Here is a 12368-nt window from a genome sequence, read left to right as displayed (position 1 = left end):
AGACTGATTCTGCTCCCCCGGGAGCTCAAGTGCAATGGACGAGGCGACGAAGTTAAAAATCTTAAATCAATTACAGCTTCAGAACACTCTTGACGGCATCAATGACCTGGTCCTGGTGGGCCTTAGGGGCAGCAACGACACCCTTGTTAATAGCCAAGGTCCGGCCCCTGCTGAAATCCAAGCGGTTGCCGTAGATGTCAGTCACCTGGCCACCAGCCTCGCGCACAATCAAATCACCAGCGGCGTGATCCCAGATCTTCTCCTGGTAGTCCTTCTTAACGGGGAGACGCAGGTAGACATCACCGGCACCACGGGCAATGGAGCAATACTTGGCCTGCGAATCCAGTCGCACGCTGGGGGCAGTGATGCCAAGAAGCTGAGCAACGGCAGCATTGTCGCCCTGGGCGGAGTGAGCAGCCTCAACACCTTCACAGAAGACAGCGTCGGAGATCTTGGCGACGGGGCGCATGGAGATGGGCTTGCTGGCAGCAAGAGTACCACTAGCTAGAGGACGGCTGGTGGCACCCTCACCCAGGATAGCAGAGAACAAGACACCATTTCCGGCAGTCGCAGACTGCTGGGCACCGGTGCTGGCATCAATGGGGGCAGCATCATCGATGGGGAGGTTAGGAGTACCAATAGCACCGACCTTGACGTCACCGTCAACCATCAGACCGAGACACACAGCGTACTGGCCGCCACGGAGGAAGCCCTTGGTGCCGTCGATGGGATCGAGGGCCCAGATGCGGCCCTTGGGACCACCGGCACTGTTGCCGCTGTCAATAATGTCTAGCATACTCTGCTCACTGGTGAGAGAGCCACCCAGTATATTATCGCTCTCCTCATCGTCCAGCTTGATGTCCTTGACCAAGCGCCATATCTCAGCGCTGAGGCCTTTGTCCTCACGCAGGGTGCTAGCCTCCTCCTCGGCGACGATCTCGTCGTTGGGGAAATTCTTACGGATGGCCGAGATGATAAGGGCCTGAGCGCCGAAGTCGCCAATGGTGACGGGGGACTTGTCATCCTTGGAAACTGTGCCCTTGGCCTTCTCGAAGAAGACCTTCTGTGTAAGGAGGCACGCCCGCTGGACGGCCAATTCGGCGATGTAACGTTCCTGTTGGTAAGACATGATTATAGGCTGGTTGGGGGTGAGGTGTGGGAGGAGGAGGGAAAGACGATAGCGTGATTTCAGAGCCACGCCGACGGCTAGAATGAGGGTGGAGCACACCACGAAGCGGGACAGTATGCGTAACAAATAGGAGCGTGGGGATGGATCTGCGCGGTGCGCAGAAAAACGCTTCATCCGAAATCAATTAGCAAGAATTGTAGCCAGGCTTGACTACAATTGCTTTCTCAAAGTCTTATTGGTTGCTTCTAGTTTGCTGATGGCGATGAATGGCCTCTTTCTCATGTATTTGGCCTCAGGCATGAGACCCCGCCCTAATCCCCTTTGGGCTGGGATAGTCACGAGGAGCCGATAAGCTTAAACTGTCTCGGCATTGTTTGGACTTCCTATTCCCCTATAGCAAGGCCTTGCAATCTCAGTGCCTATTTGAACAAACTAGGAACTGGCTACATAATCTCTTTTTGCGCCACATTTCGTTGCGCTTATCAGATCAACGGGCGCCAAGACCCCCTAGGGCCTCCGACGTCACGAACATCACGGAAAGGTATCGCGAAAGCTCCCTGGACCCCCATGTTGTCCTTCACATTGTTAATTCTTTTCTGGCTGTTTTAGCGACCCAACTCTGTACTATCACCGCCGATGATTTAAATCTTTTTATTTAATCCCTGCGAAACGCCTGTGTAAACAAGCCCCGGTGGGGTCAAATTTATACCGACATTGCAGCGTGGGGTGATAGTGGGCTGTTTTGCACTAGCGACAATTTTCGATTCCCCTGACTTTCTGCTCAAAACAAGGATACGCTGTTCCATAGGGCTATCCCCTTTGAATAGGCCAGAATGTTCCAATCCTCCGTAAGTTACCTGGTGCAGATTACACACGTTTCCGACACTAACTGATGTGTATTCTTATAGAAACCATATTCGGCAGTGACCGTACAAATTGAGGTCCTTACAAGTGAACAATATGAGGTCGAAGACTCAAGCGGCATTGTCGATCTAGTGGAAGTAGTTCGCATCCAGGCCAGCGGCCCTATGGAAGCAAGTCGGGCTCTCCGCAAGAAGCTGTGAGTTTGCGAGGATTGATGGTGCTGAAAATGAGCCTGACCAGTCCAGAAAATATGGCAATGTCCATCGACAACTGCGTGCGCTTACAATTCTCGACTATCTTGTTCAAAATGCCGGAGAACGCTTCTTGCTCGATTTCGCCGATGAGGCACTGCTCGAACGCCTGCGAATTGCAGCGACTGATTCCGTTTCGGATCCACTCGTGAAACAGAAATGCAAACAGATTTTCGGACAATGGGCGACAACTTATAAGGATACTCCTGGAATGGCGAAGGTCACGGCGCTATACAAGCAACTTCCCAAGCGAAAGCAGCCTGCGACGCAGGCCAAAGCCAAGGTTCTCCGCGAGGGGTCGAGCTCAAACGAACTGCCAGTGATGGGTCATGTTGTATCCGTGTCAGGGGGCAGTGGACCTTCCACTTTGCTGACCAGCCCCAAAGAAAACTCCAAGCCCAAGAAAGTCAAGAAAGATAAGAAACTATCAATTAGCTACAGGAGGTTTGATCTGGAAAAGGAGCGCCCGGAGATATTGCAAGCGCTTGCTGCTTCTTCCGTTGCTAGCACCAACCTGTTGAATGCTCTTAAACACGTCAATCGCGAGACGCACCGAGTGGGGGATGATGCGGAATGCAGTAACCGATTCGAAAAATGCAAGGAGCTTCGTCATACGATCCTTCGATATATCCAGCACATAGAAACGGAAGAGTTCCTGGGCGGCCTGATCCATGCAAACGAGGAGCTGGTGGATGCCTTAATGGCATTCGAGGTGCTAGACAAGAGTGTGGACTATGACAGTGACAGCGAGGACGACGTTTTGGAAGGCAATTGGAAGCAAAGACATGGACTTGGACTGAACGACACGGACGTGAATGACGGCTTTGCTGGGCTTAGCATCAATCCCGCAAAGCCGCCACGGCCGAATCGTCCTGTTAGCCTGCCTCTTGCATCTTCATCGCAACACACACGCCAAATCTTTGACAGTGAGAGTGAATCGGAAGAAGAAGAGGATGATGACGATAATCCATTTGGGGACAGGAATGCAATCAAGTCCCAGGCCATTTAGACACCTGGACTTACTTGGTAGGTCATTCTTCAACTCTGCTACCCTTTGTGTTATTAATATCCCTACAGGAAAGGAGTCTGATCCATGTGTACAACGCTGAAGTTCGGGCTCTTTGCTTTTGCGCTTTGCGGTTTCGGTTTCTTTCACACATTGTCTGGCCTTGTGCTTGGCCCAAGGCCATTGGCTATCGTGCCCGTTGAAAGGGGAACATCCATTTTGATCGCTGGCGTCCTGGATGTGTATATTCTTAGATAGATTGGACATTGGTTGCTTTTTATTTTCTGTGAACCCTTTTTCAAATTCCGGGGCGAAGATATGCACAGGCTTCATTTGAAAGAAAACCTTAGCTTGTAGCCTTAATGTCCGACATCCCAAGACACGGCGACAAACTCAGTAGCGTTTGTACATGAAACAGATCGGACGATGGCCATTTAGGCAAATCACATCGAGCATCGTCTAGATGGCGGCTCCAACAGCTGCCTACTAAGCTCCCCACCCTGGCTCTGCTTGCTAAATAGACCTATATAAACAAGGCAGCCCCAGCAATCAAGGCCAACCCAGATATACTCCCCATCTAAGCACCACAAACAGGCCATCTATCCAAAACGAAGACAAAGTGCCCGTGACCGAACTCGCCATCCTCCGCCTGAAAGCGCAAGACGCCTCCCATTCTACCAAAGGGTCCCTCTTAAAAGCCCGGAACAATCAGACAGAATTCTCTAGGCATCAGGTCACATACCTGCGCCAGATCAAAGACCTGACTCCTTTTATCTGCTAAGTGGATGGGAGTCTGTCGAGAAACACACAGGCGAAGGCCAATGGCTTTCATCCGAACTGAACCAAAACCCTCTTGCGCGGTTGGCGACTTAGTCTTGATGTTAGCTGGGTGTTTCACTTGGACCTTGATGTGGGATTTTCTCACTGTTGACGGTGAACTAACTTCGTCGTTCAAGGTGTCTTATCAAGAAATATAGGCAAACGGACCCAGCCATCTACCTCCACAATCCCCCTAGATACAACTGTTCTCGCTATAACCCGATGATTTATCGAGCCGGGCAAGAAAGATGAATTTGACGTTGTGTTCAAGGATTCTGTGTCTCCCTTGAATGCCTACACGGCTCCGTTCTCTTCCTGTGATGCGTGGCGTCTCGATAAAGAGGGCGAGGGTGAGTAGGTTTTTTCTTTTCAGAGGGGAGGGGAAAGTCCAGGATCAATTTTGCTTTCGGAGAGTCTGATGCTTCCAACGACTTTGAGAATATCAGGGCGTTAGAAACAGGCGCAGATGATAGGCATGTACATGTTAAGATATAGAAGTAAGTGTGTGTACACTATCATTCATCTATCTGGTATCCATCTTGAGGTTAATATGTTATGTCTTGGGGACGGATGTGCCGTTGACGATAAATTGTACCATTGCTTTCCTGCCATCCAGTTTGAGTGGTGCCTCTATATGCATGGCACCGAGGACATCTTTCCTCTCGATCTTCAAGCCGAGGGATTTGGCATGCTTTTCTAATTGATCTGGTACATACGGTGGAATCACTTCGTCTTTTTCGGCAGACAGAAGAAAAATCGGCGGAAGTGAGCGAGGTCTTAGTTGCGTAGTTTCAGATTTAGGGGTTTGAGACCTTGGTCGGTCGTCTCTCCATGTAGCCATTTGATTCATCTTCGCCTTAATATCCCAAGTGTTCCAAGAGAACGGCCAAAGATACCTGTAAGGAAGCCATTTCTGAGGATAAAGGCTGATGAGCATATCTTTGATACTGGAAGTAGGCGCTTCCAAAATGAGTCCGGAAATGGGCGCCAGTGGCCTGTTGCTGCTCGTGTTCGAGAAAGTTTGCCCCTCATGTTGAAGGGCAATGTACGTAGATACTGCTGAGCTTGCAACAGCAGCACCTAGACTGTGTCCCCAAACTACAATCTCAAGATCGGTTTCTGGAGACACGTATGTTTTCGAAACCCAATTCAAGAATGCCTGGGCATCCATCTCAATACCGGACTGTGTGGCGCGACCAGATGACGTCCAGTAGCCACGATATGATAACGCAGCGATAGTATATTGAGAGAACTCAGTACCGGACATAGATGAAGCTGACCTTGATGTTTCCACAATTGCGCGCAAGACATGAGAGAGAATTGGCAACCGCATAGGGGTCGAGCCACCATTGCCTTGAAAGTAACACAACACAACGGACTTAATCCGTTTTGGGATTGATTTCCCTTGATCGGAATTCGGTAAAGTACCCGAATTTGAAAAAGACTCATAGTCCTTGCGAGGAACCGGAATGTGGCCCTCACAAACGGCCAATTTAGTCCCATCCAAACTGCGAATCTGCTTCTCCTCCCATAACACAGACCTGCACTCAGCCTCATAGTCTGAAATCACCTCAGATCTTGTGAATGGAGGCAACCAGGAGAGGTAGAGAAGCTTGTTTTGCAGGATAACAATCCAGAAGCATTTCCAGGTCCATAGACCGAGGAGGAGTCCAATGAACATGAGAGGTGGCACAGCGAAGCTTGGAACAACGGCTGTGATTAGACTTCGTGATTGGACCTTTGATTGAAGATTTTGAGCGACACTCGGTCTCTTTCTTGTGGTGCTGCGCAGGCCATTGATGCTACTTGATGATATGTTGTGACAAGGAGGTGATGGCTGTCGCGTGCAGGTTGATATTGCTCTTGCATTTAACCCACTCAGGGCGCGTCGCAAGACCCAGCGTGCCAGCATCAGCATAATTAATCGGCAACTTATTGGTTGTGTTGGATGTTGGGTGGTTGCGATTTACCGGTGGAGTCTAGTCACAGCGGTGGGCTAGGCCTTGACTCAGCAATTACAAGGCCCGGGACCATTCCGAGGCCTTCGGGGAATTTGACGCTGAATATAGAGAGGGGATGGCAGAGTTTCTCACGCTCGAATTATGTATTTTTCTCTTTGAAATCAGTATTATACCACGTTGAGATGGAATTATGGAGTTATTTCATCACTCTAACCGAAAGATATGTAAAAAGTTGATTCAATTTGAACCACGCAGACAAGATATGTTCCATGAGAGCATCCGAACAAAATCGAAGCTCTCATGCGCGATGAAAATGATAGTGTTGTGAATCTTCAAATGGGTATTGTAGGTCGTCATCAACCGGAGTCATGATATGAAAAAGAACAAAACGCAACCGTATGAACAGATAAGGAAAGATGAGTCCCTTCCCAAGACGCCAAAAGACGAAAAACCGCAAACCAGCCATGCGGTGATGCAAAAATTAATTCTCACAGAACCTTCGATCTCATCCACTCACTCGTGCCAACCCCAAGATTCAGCCCATTCCGCTCCCACCAACGCCGAACACGACCCTCAGCGCCAGAGCTTGGATCAGCATCCTCAAGCGCTTCTTCAATATCACAAGTCTTGAATTCAACCCGCATACCGCAGGATTTCCACCACTGTAAGACGTGGTCGTGGCCATTCTTCGTTGGGCCCACTAGCACCTGGTTATCGAAGATCATCTTCGGGCCTTTTAGCCTATACCAAAACTCTAGGACATGGACATGACCGTGCGTGCTCGCGATGCGGGCGACGTTCTCAGCATGGCTGTATGGGATCCCTGAAGCGTCCCACCAAGCTAGGGATGCGGTGCGGCCCGACTGCGCTGCAAGCAGGACGGATTTTCCGACTTTGAGGGGTAAAGGGCTGGACAGCGGGGCGTTGGCGGATGCGGTTTTCCACCAGTCGAGTACATGGATGCGACCTTCAGCGCTGGCGGCTTCAAGGGCACGCTCGCTGTATCGTAGCGGGAGCCCGGAGCGGAGCCACCAATCTAGTACGTTGATGAAACCGGCCCGAGAGGCGCCGTCCATGGCGTCGGCCATGTACTCCTTGTTTGGGAGCGCGGGGGCATCGCGCCACCACGTAAGTACGTTTGGGTTGCCGTAGATCGCGGATGCTCGGTATGGAATATTTGTGAGTCGAGAGGTTGTCCAGAGCAGGTCTAGGTGATTTTCGGTAAGATAAGAAAGAATGTCAGTACGGGAGAATTTGACAATAAGATGGCAAGCGAGGTCGGAGAGAGGTTTCCAGCGAGGCAGCGCATCAATGCGTTTTTTGATTGCGGCGAAGGATCCTCGCAAGATCGTATATTCGAGTGAGGCTGTAGTGGACATTTTGGGTAGATGGCTTTGCCATTCTTGGGGGACAGGAAGATGAGTTGGAATGCCGACAGCTTTCGCCGTTTCCCAGTCTTGCAGTTGATCCTCAAAGACATTCAGCCAGATTTCTAGTGGCAAAAAGTCGGCATTGCCTGTTTGTTTCGTTTGGGGCGTGGAGCCGGTGGCATTTCCAGATGTAGATTTCGATGCAGTCTTAGCCGGGACCGTGGCTCCATGGGGGATTGCTCTGGCCGACAGGGTAGCTTCCCATGGCGGTACTTTTAACGTTGTCTCCAGTGTCTGGTGTAGCTCCTTCAGGCCGTCCCATGGTAGTATTGTCAGGTCTTCAGGTCCGTTTGACTTCCAGAGTACGGGCTTGACAGTGCGAATCCAAGGCCAAAAACGACTGATTTCATCGAGTTGCCGAGCGCTAAGCGGGTGATCCCATTCTGACACCGTCATTCCCGGAATGAGGATCACTGGTTTCTTCGAGACCCAACCACGAAGAAGCGCCAACGTCAAAGTATTTGTCAAGCCGGCTAACATCGCCCCCAGAGCTCCGGCATCGATGGGCGCTACCAAGAGCATGTCCGCCCATTCACACAACTCCGCCGTCTTCGCCTTGAGCCATTTTCCCGCACCGGTTTTCTTATCGAATGATTGACTGTCGACCGTATCCATATAGTGCGGAATCTTGTTGGTACCCGTGAGCAAAGCGGAGGGTTCGTCGGTAATCAGGCGTAGCTCGATGTATGGGTTCTGAACGAGGGACGGGAGGACGGTATCGGCGAAAGCACTATCCGTCGACAAGAGCAATCGGCGGCGGCGAGATTGGGACAATGTCGCATTTTGCACCGCTTTGTTTCCATTCACGGTTTCCTTACAGCCTCCATCCAACTCCATATCACTTGACCACAACCCCTTTGTAATGGTGTTGCCTTTTCTAATTTGTATGATATTAGGTCGGCTTCCAACTATCATGCCAATATGACCGACAAAATGGGCTGAACTGTATGAGGATAAGGCAGTCGGATAGAAGTAATCTCGTAGGGTATAGGCAGGAGCAAATGGTAGAGAGAATCGAGGTCGAGAGGCGATAAAACAAGGTTAACTGGGAACTCCCGGGACTGTACAAAGTGATAAGTTATCAGACTGGTGGTCTGATCAGGTCCAATCTTGCAAGCCAGGAATTAAAATCGGGACTGGCGCTTTGTTTTGTGCAACGGCGATCAATTGGTATCCTAGAGCGGTGAGGTCGTTGCGTTGTCTGGATGCGTCGCCACGTCTTTGCCACATGCGATGTGATGAGCGGCCGAAGGAATAGTGTAGTTTCACAAGGAAAAGTGCTGAGATTCTTTCGAGGGGGCGGGGGAGATCCACCAATGACAGAGAGCCAAAATGCTATTTCGAGGATCTATGGTGGTTAAAGACGTGGCCGTACAGAAGGAGCTCGGACTGATTGGCGAGTTGTTGGGCAGAGGCGGTCAATGCCTAAGATCAACTTGCGCACACTCTTAGTACAACTTTCAAGAATTCTTGTTTAGTGTTGGTCAATTAGTTCAACATTGAAATGCGAGTCCTGGCACCGCAGGACAAAAGGGAGTTGAACCGGATCAACCCCCAGGCGCTTTGCGTACATGCTGATCTATATAATGATCCTCGAACAATTTTCTACTAGTGCCTGAATGATCAACCACTCTATCGTCGGGCTAGGTTGTTGTGCAGCTTCTGCTCTCGCATAGCGAAACTCGTCAATGCTCCCAGGACGGCCAGGCCCAGCAATGTCACAAATACCGCCCGCAAGGAGTTCATGTATGCATCAAGCACTCCAGGGGTCAAGTCTGCGGGCACCCTCCAAATCTCATCCAAGCTATCTCGAAGCCGTTCAATCAGCTCCCTGGCGTCCTCGCGCTCACCGAGTCGAGACCAAAGCCTAAGCTTTAGGGTGTTCTGGAAGACAGCCGAAGCGACTGTGATACCAATCGTACTGCCAGTGCTGCGGAAGGCATATGAAGCAGATGTCACCACAGCATGGTGCTGGTGGTCTACAGAAGAGATGAGCGCTACCAGGGTAATGGTTAGCATGCTACCATAGGATGCACCGGCCAAAAAGAAATAGAGGAACGGCAGTTCCACAGGCGTGTAGAGATTCAAAGTGCAGATCAGCCCAGCTGAGAGAGCCTGGACAGCCATGGCAACGTAATTAAGGAATGTATACCGACCGCTGGCGCGCATAATAAGACCTGATCCTAAAGAGCCAATCGAGGTGCCGATCGCCTGCGGGATTAATCGCGCACCGGCAGCAGTTGCAGAAAATCCCTGCACCTGGAAATACACGGGTAGGTAAAAGAGGAGGCCAAACACAGCCATGGTACTGAACCAATTGGTTAGACAAGCAGCTGCCACGGTGCGGTCCAGCAGAAGGCGCACGGGAATGACAGGCTCAGAAGCAACCTGAGCTTCCACGTAGATGAACAAACTCAGGAAGAAAACAGAGGAAACCAGCGATATCAGCACCAGCGGGTGGGTCCAGGGCACCTGGTTTCCGCCGGTGTTGAGGCCAAGCAATAATGTAACCAGTGTTAGAACCAGAGTGATGGCGCCAAGGAAGTCAACGCGTTTGATGCGTGCGGTATCCGACTCTTTCACGGGAATGTCGACTTTAGTTGCGACTAGAATGCACGAGATCACCAGGAAGGGAGCCTGGAGCAGAAACGCCCATCTCCATCCCAGAGTGTCGTTGATCCACCCGCCAAACACACCTCCAAGTCCCATGCCGGCACCGTAGCAGATGTTTCCGATGCCCTGCCAGATGCCTCGTTTGCGGAGAGGGATCAAGTCAGAAGTGACAAAAGTCGAGATCGCAGTAAGACCGCCTCCGCCGACACCTGCCACAACGCGACCAAGGATGATAACCCATTGTGCCCTTGCTAGGCCACAGATCAAATTGCCAAGGGCAAAGAAAATGTTGGAGAACACAAGTCCCCAACGACGAGAGTAGATATCTGTCAATCGGCCACTGAGAGGTTGGCAGGCGGCATTGGAGATCAGATAAGAGGTGGCTAGCCACGAGAGCAGCGAGAATGAGTTGAAGGACGAAGAAATGGGGGCTGAAAGGGTTGCCACGATCGTTGTATCTGTAAGAGAAGTTGAAGTTAATAATTTAGTATCTCGTGAAAGAGTCTGAGTCGATACCGAGCGCAGCTAGGAAGACACCGAGCCAGATGCTCCCGAGGATCCAAATCAGCTCTTTGGTACTGGGTTCCTGGGGTAGTGGGGTATGGTCATTGGCATCGGGCGCATCCCGAAGGAGAGGCGTCTGCTCAGAAGCAGGCTCTCTGGCAGTTTCATCGGCAGACATAGACAAGGTGCGTCTAAACATGAACTGAAGTTTTCGGAACAGAGAGATTGCCAATGACGTGCCCGGGGACTCGGCGGAATCTCCGAGGGGACTGCGGAGATGTGGGGTCGACACTAGAGCATACGGCAGCCGATTTGGACCCAAATTTGACAATGGAGTTTCTGCCATGCAGAAACTTACAAATCGCCGCTAATAGAACCATACAATACTAGAAAATTGTATAGTTACACCATAGATCTATTTCTACTAACTTTTTTGGCTTGCTTGGTTTCACCTAATGGTTACTGTCAGAATACCAGGTGCAATACATGGTGGAAACCACATGTGACCTCGGTGGATTCGGCTAATCCCACAACAAAAGAATGAAGATTAGTAATCTAGATCCCACACAGATTGCATAGATACAACATAGGGATTTTTGTCATTTTTAGTTAGTTAGAGAATTTGATACCTGTCATTTCAAATATACATTTCATACAGTCAGATTTCTGTCAGTTTTAAGCCCGGAATCGTTCAATTGAAGAAACATCATTGCTATCGCCGAAGAAGAGGATACAAATTGACACCGAGTCAACAACCTAACGCCGAAGCAAACCTTTGAAATCGGAAATCTGATCGCAACTCGATCACGACACGATCAAAACAGTTCGTCATGACAACAGATCCCCTCTCCGCGGCAACTTCCCGCGTCATCCTAAAGGAAATAGAGACATAGGATTCATAGCTACCCTACATCAAGTCAATTGCTATAAAGTATGATATGTGGGAGCTATGCGATCCGGCGATGGAGGTGGCACCAGAACCACTATGTTGTACATCATTGTAGAGGTCATCGACTCAGCACGGTTGCCTTAATAAACGATCTGCGCTAAGGTCTTGGCAGCGGGGCCAGAAAGAGTGTCTAAGAATTTTCTTGTTGCACCGGTTTCGCAACGTACTGTACTAATCTAGCAGCTATCAAGCTCAACTCCATAAATGAAAGATTGGCATAAGGATGGATAGATGTTACCAACGACTTTAGACATGATTGGAATTAAATTTATAATGTGCACTGTTATTGGACACCTTGCGAGTCCGTTCACTAGAACCTCACTTGTCTATTCCAACATCGCAACTCCTGCACTGCTTTATTTGTTTCTCTCGCAAAACCCGAATGCAGCTTCTCATCAAGTCCATCATATGGTGTCAGTTTTCGTTTGCCATTTGGTGAAATTATCCCCAAGATGGGTCGTAAATCGATGATCTCGGCCATCTCAAAATCAAAAAAGACCACCTTTTTGCTTTCTGGATTGTACAACCAATTCCGCGGGGCTGGATCCTTATGAAGAACATTCAGACGGTGTATCCCTGAGAGTGACTCTTTCATCTTAGCAATTAAGCAATTCTGAGTCATTTCCTTGAGTGCTAGGTCAAGAGGCTGTCCACCCGGACTCAATAGCATCATATGTTTAAGAATTGCGATGCCGTCGTAGCTGTACGGATGAACCAAGTCGATGCTTCCAAGATAGAAAGGGATGTATATGCCTTGGATTGGACGTAGCTTATCGTATATAGCAGCTTCGTGCCGAAGGTGTTCCGAGAACTCTGGGACGGTGCATTTTGCAGGCACAGTG

The 12368-nt window shown here is 50.0% G+C and overlaps 5 protein-coding genes across 5 annotated transcripts; 1 reads left to right on the top strand and 4 right to left on the bottom strand.

Annotated features, from left to right (window-relative positions):
- Positions 1 to 70: 70 nt before the first annotated feature.
- On the bottom strand, positions 71 to 1129 carry Pdw03_6525 (3'(2'),5'-bisphosphate nucleotidase; the record flags this gene model as incomplete). The annotated part of the gene is made up of 1 exon (XM_014679919.1): positions 71 to 1129. The coding sequence occupies one exon, from the start codon at positions 1127 to 1129 to the stop codon at positions 71 to 73; it is 1059 nt and encodes a 352-aa protein (XP_014535405.1).
- Positions 1130 to 1962: 833 nt separating this feature from the next.
- Pdw03_6524 (VHS subgroup) lies at positions 1963 to 3353 on the top strand (the record flags this gene model as incomplete). Its single annotated transcript, XM_066101376.1, has 5 exons — positions 1963 to 1977; positions 2038 to 2189; positions 2239 to 3170; positions 3226 to 3270; positions 3322 to 3353. The coding sequence occupies 5 exons, from the start codon at positions 1963 to 1965 to the stop codon at positions 3351 to 3353; spliced, it is 1176 nt and encodes a 391-aa protein (XP_065956459.1).
- A 667-nt stretch (positions 3354 to 4020) lies between these two features.
- On the bottom strand, positions 4021 to 5987 carry Pdw03_6523 (Alpha/beta superfamily hydrolase, putative; the record flags this gene model as incomplete). The annotated part of the gene is made up of 3 exons (XM_014679921.2): positions 4021 to 4118; positions 4176 to 4188; positions 4665 to 5987. The coding sequence occupies 3 exons, from the start codon at positions 5985 to 5987 to the stop codon at positions 4021 to 4023; spliced, it is 1434 nt and encodes a 477-aa protein (XP_014535407.2).
- Positions 5988 to 6518: 531 nt separating this feature from the next.
- Pdw03_6522 (Flavoprotein) lies at positions 6519 to 8297 on the bottom strand (the record flags this gene model as incomplete). Its single annotated transcript, XM_014679922.1, has 1 exon — positions 6519 to 8297. One exon carries the CDS (start codon positions 8295 to 8297, stop codon positions 6519 to 6521), a length of 1779 nt encoding a protein of 592 aa, XP_014535408.1.
- A 795-nt stretch (positions 8298 to 9092) lies between these two features.
- Positions 9093 to 10776, bottom strand: Pdw03_6521 (MFS multidrug transporter, putative; the record flags this gene model as incomplete). The annotated part of the gene is made up of 2 exons (XM_014679923.1): positions 9093 to 10531; positions 10590 to 10776. 2 exons carry the CDS (start codon positions 10774 to 10776, stop codon positions 9093 to 9095), a joined length of 1626 nt encoding a protein of 541 aa, XP_014535409.1.
- Between the last annotated feature and the right edge of the window lie 1592 nt (positions 10777 to 12368).

This window comes from Penicillium digitatum, chromosome 2 (assembly GCF_016767815.1).
Source record: "Penicillium digitatum chromosome 2, complete sequence".
Lineage (NCBI taxonomy): Eukaryota > Fungi > Ascomycota > Eurotiomycetes > Eurotiales > Aspergillaceae > Penicillium > Penicillium digitatum.
Note: the sequence above shows the minus strand (reverse complement) of the source record. Positions and strands in the feature narration are given on the sequence as shown.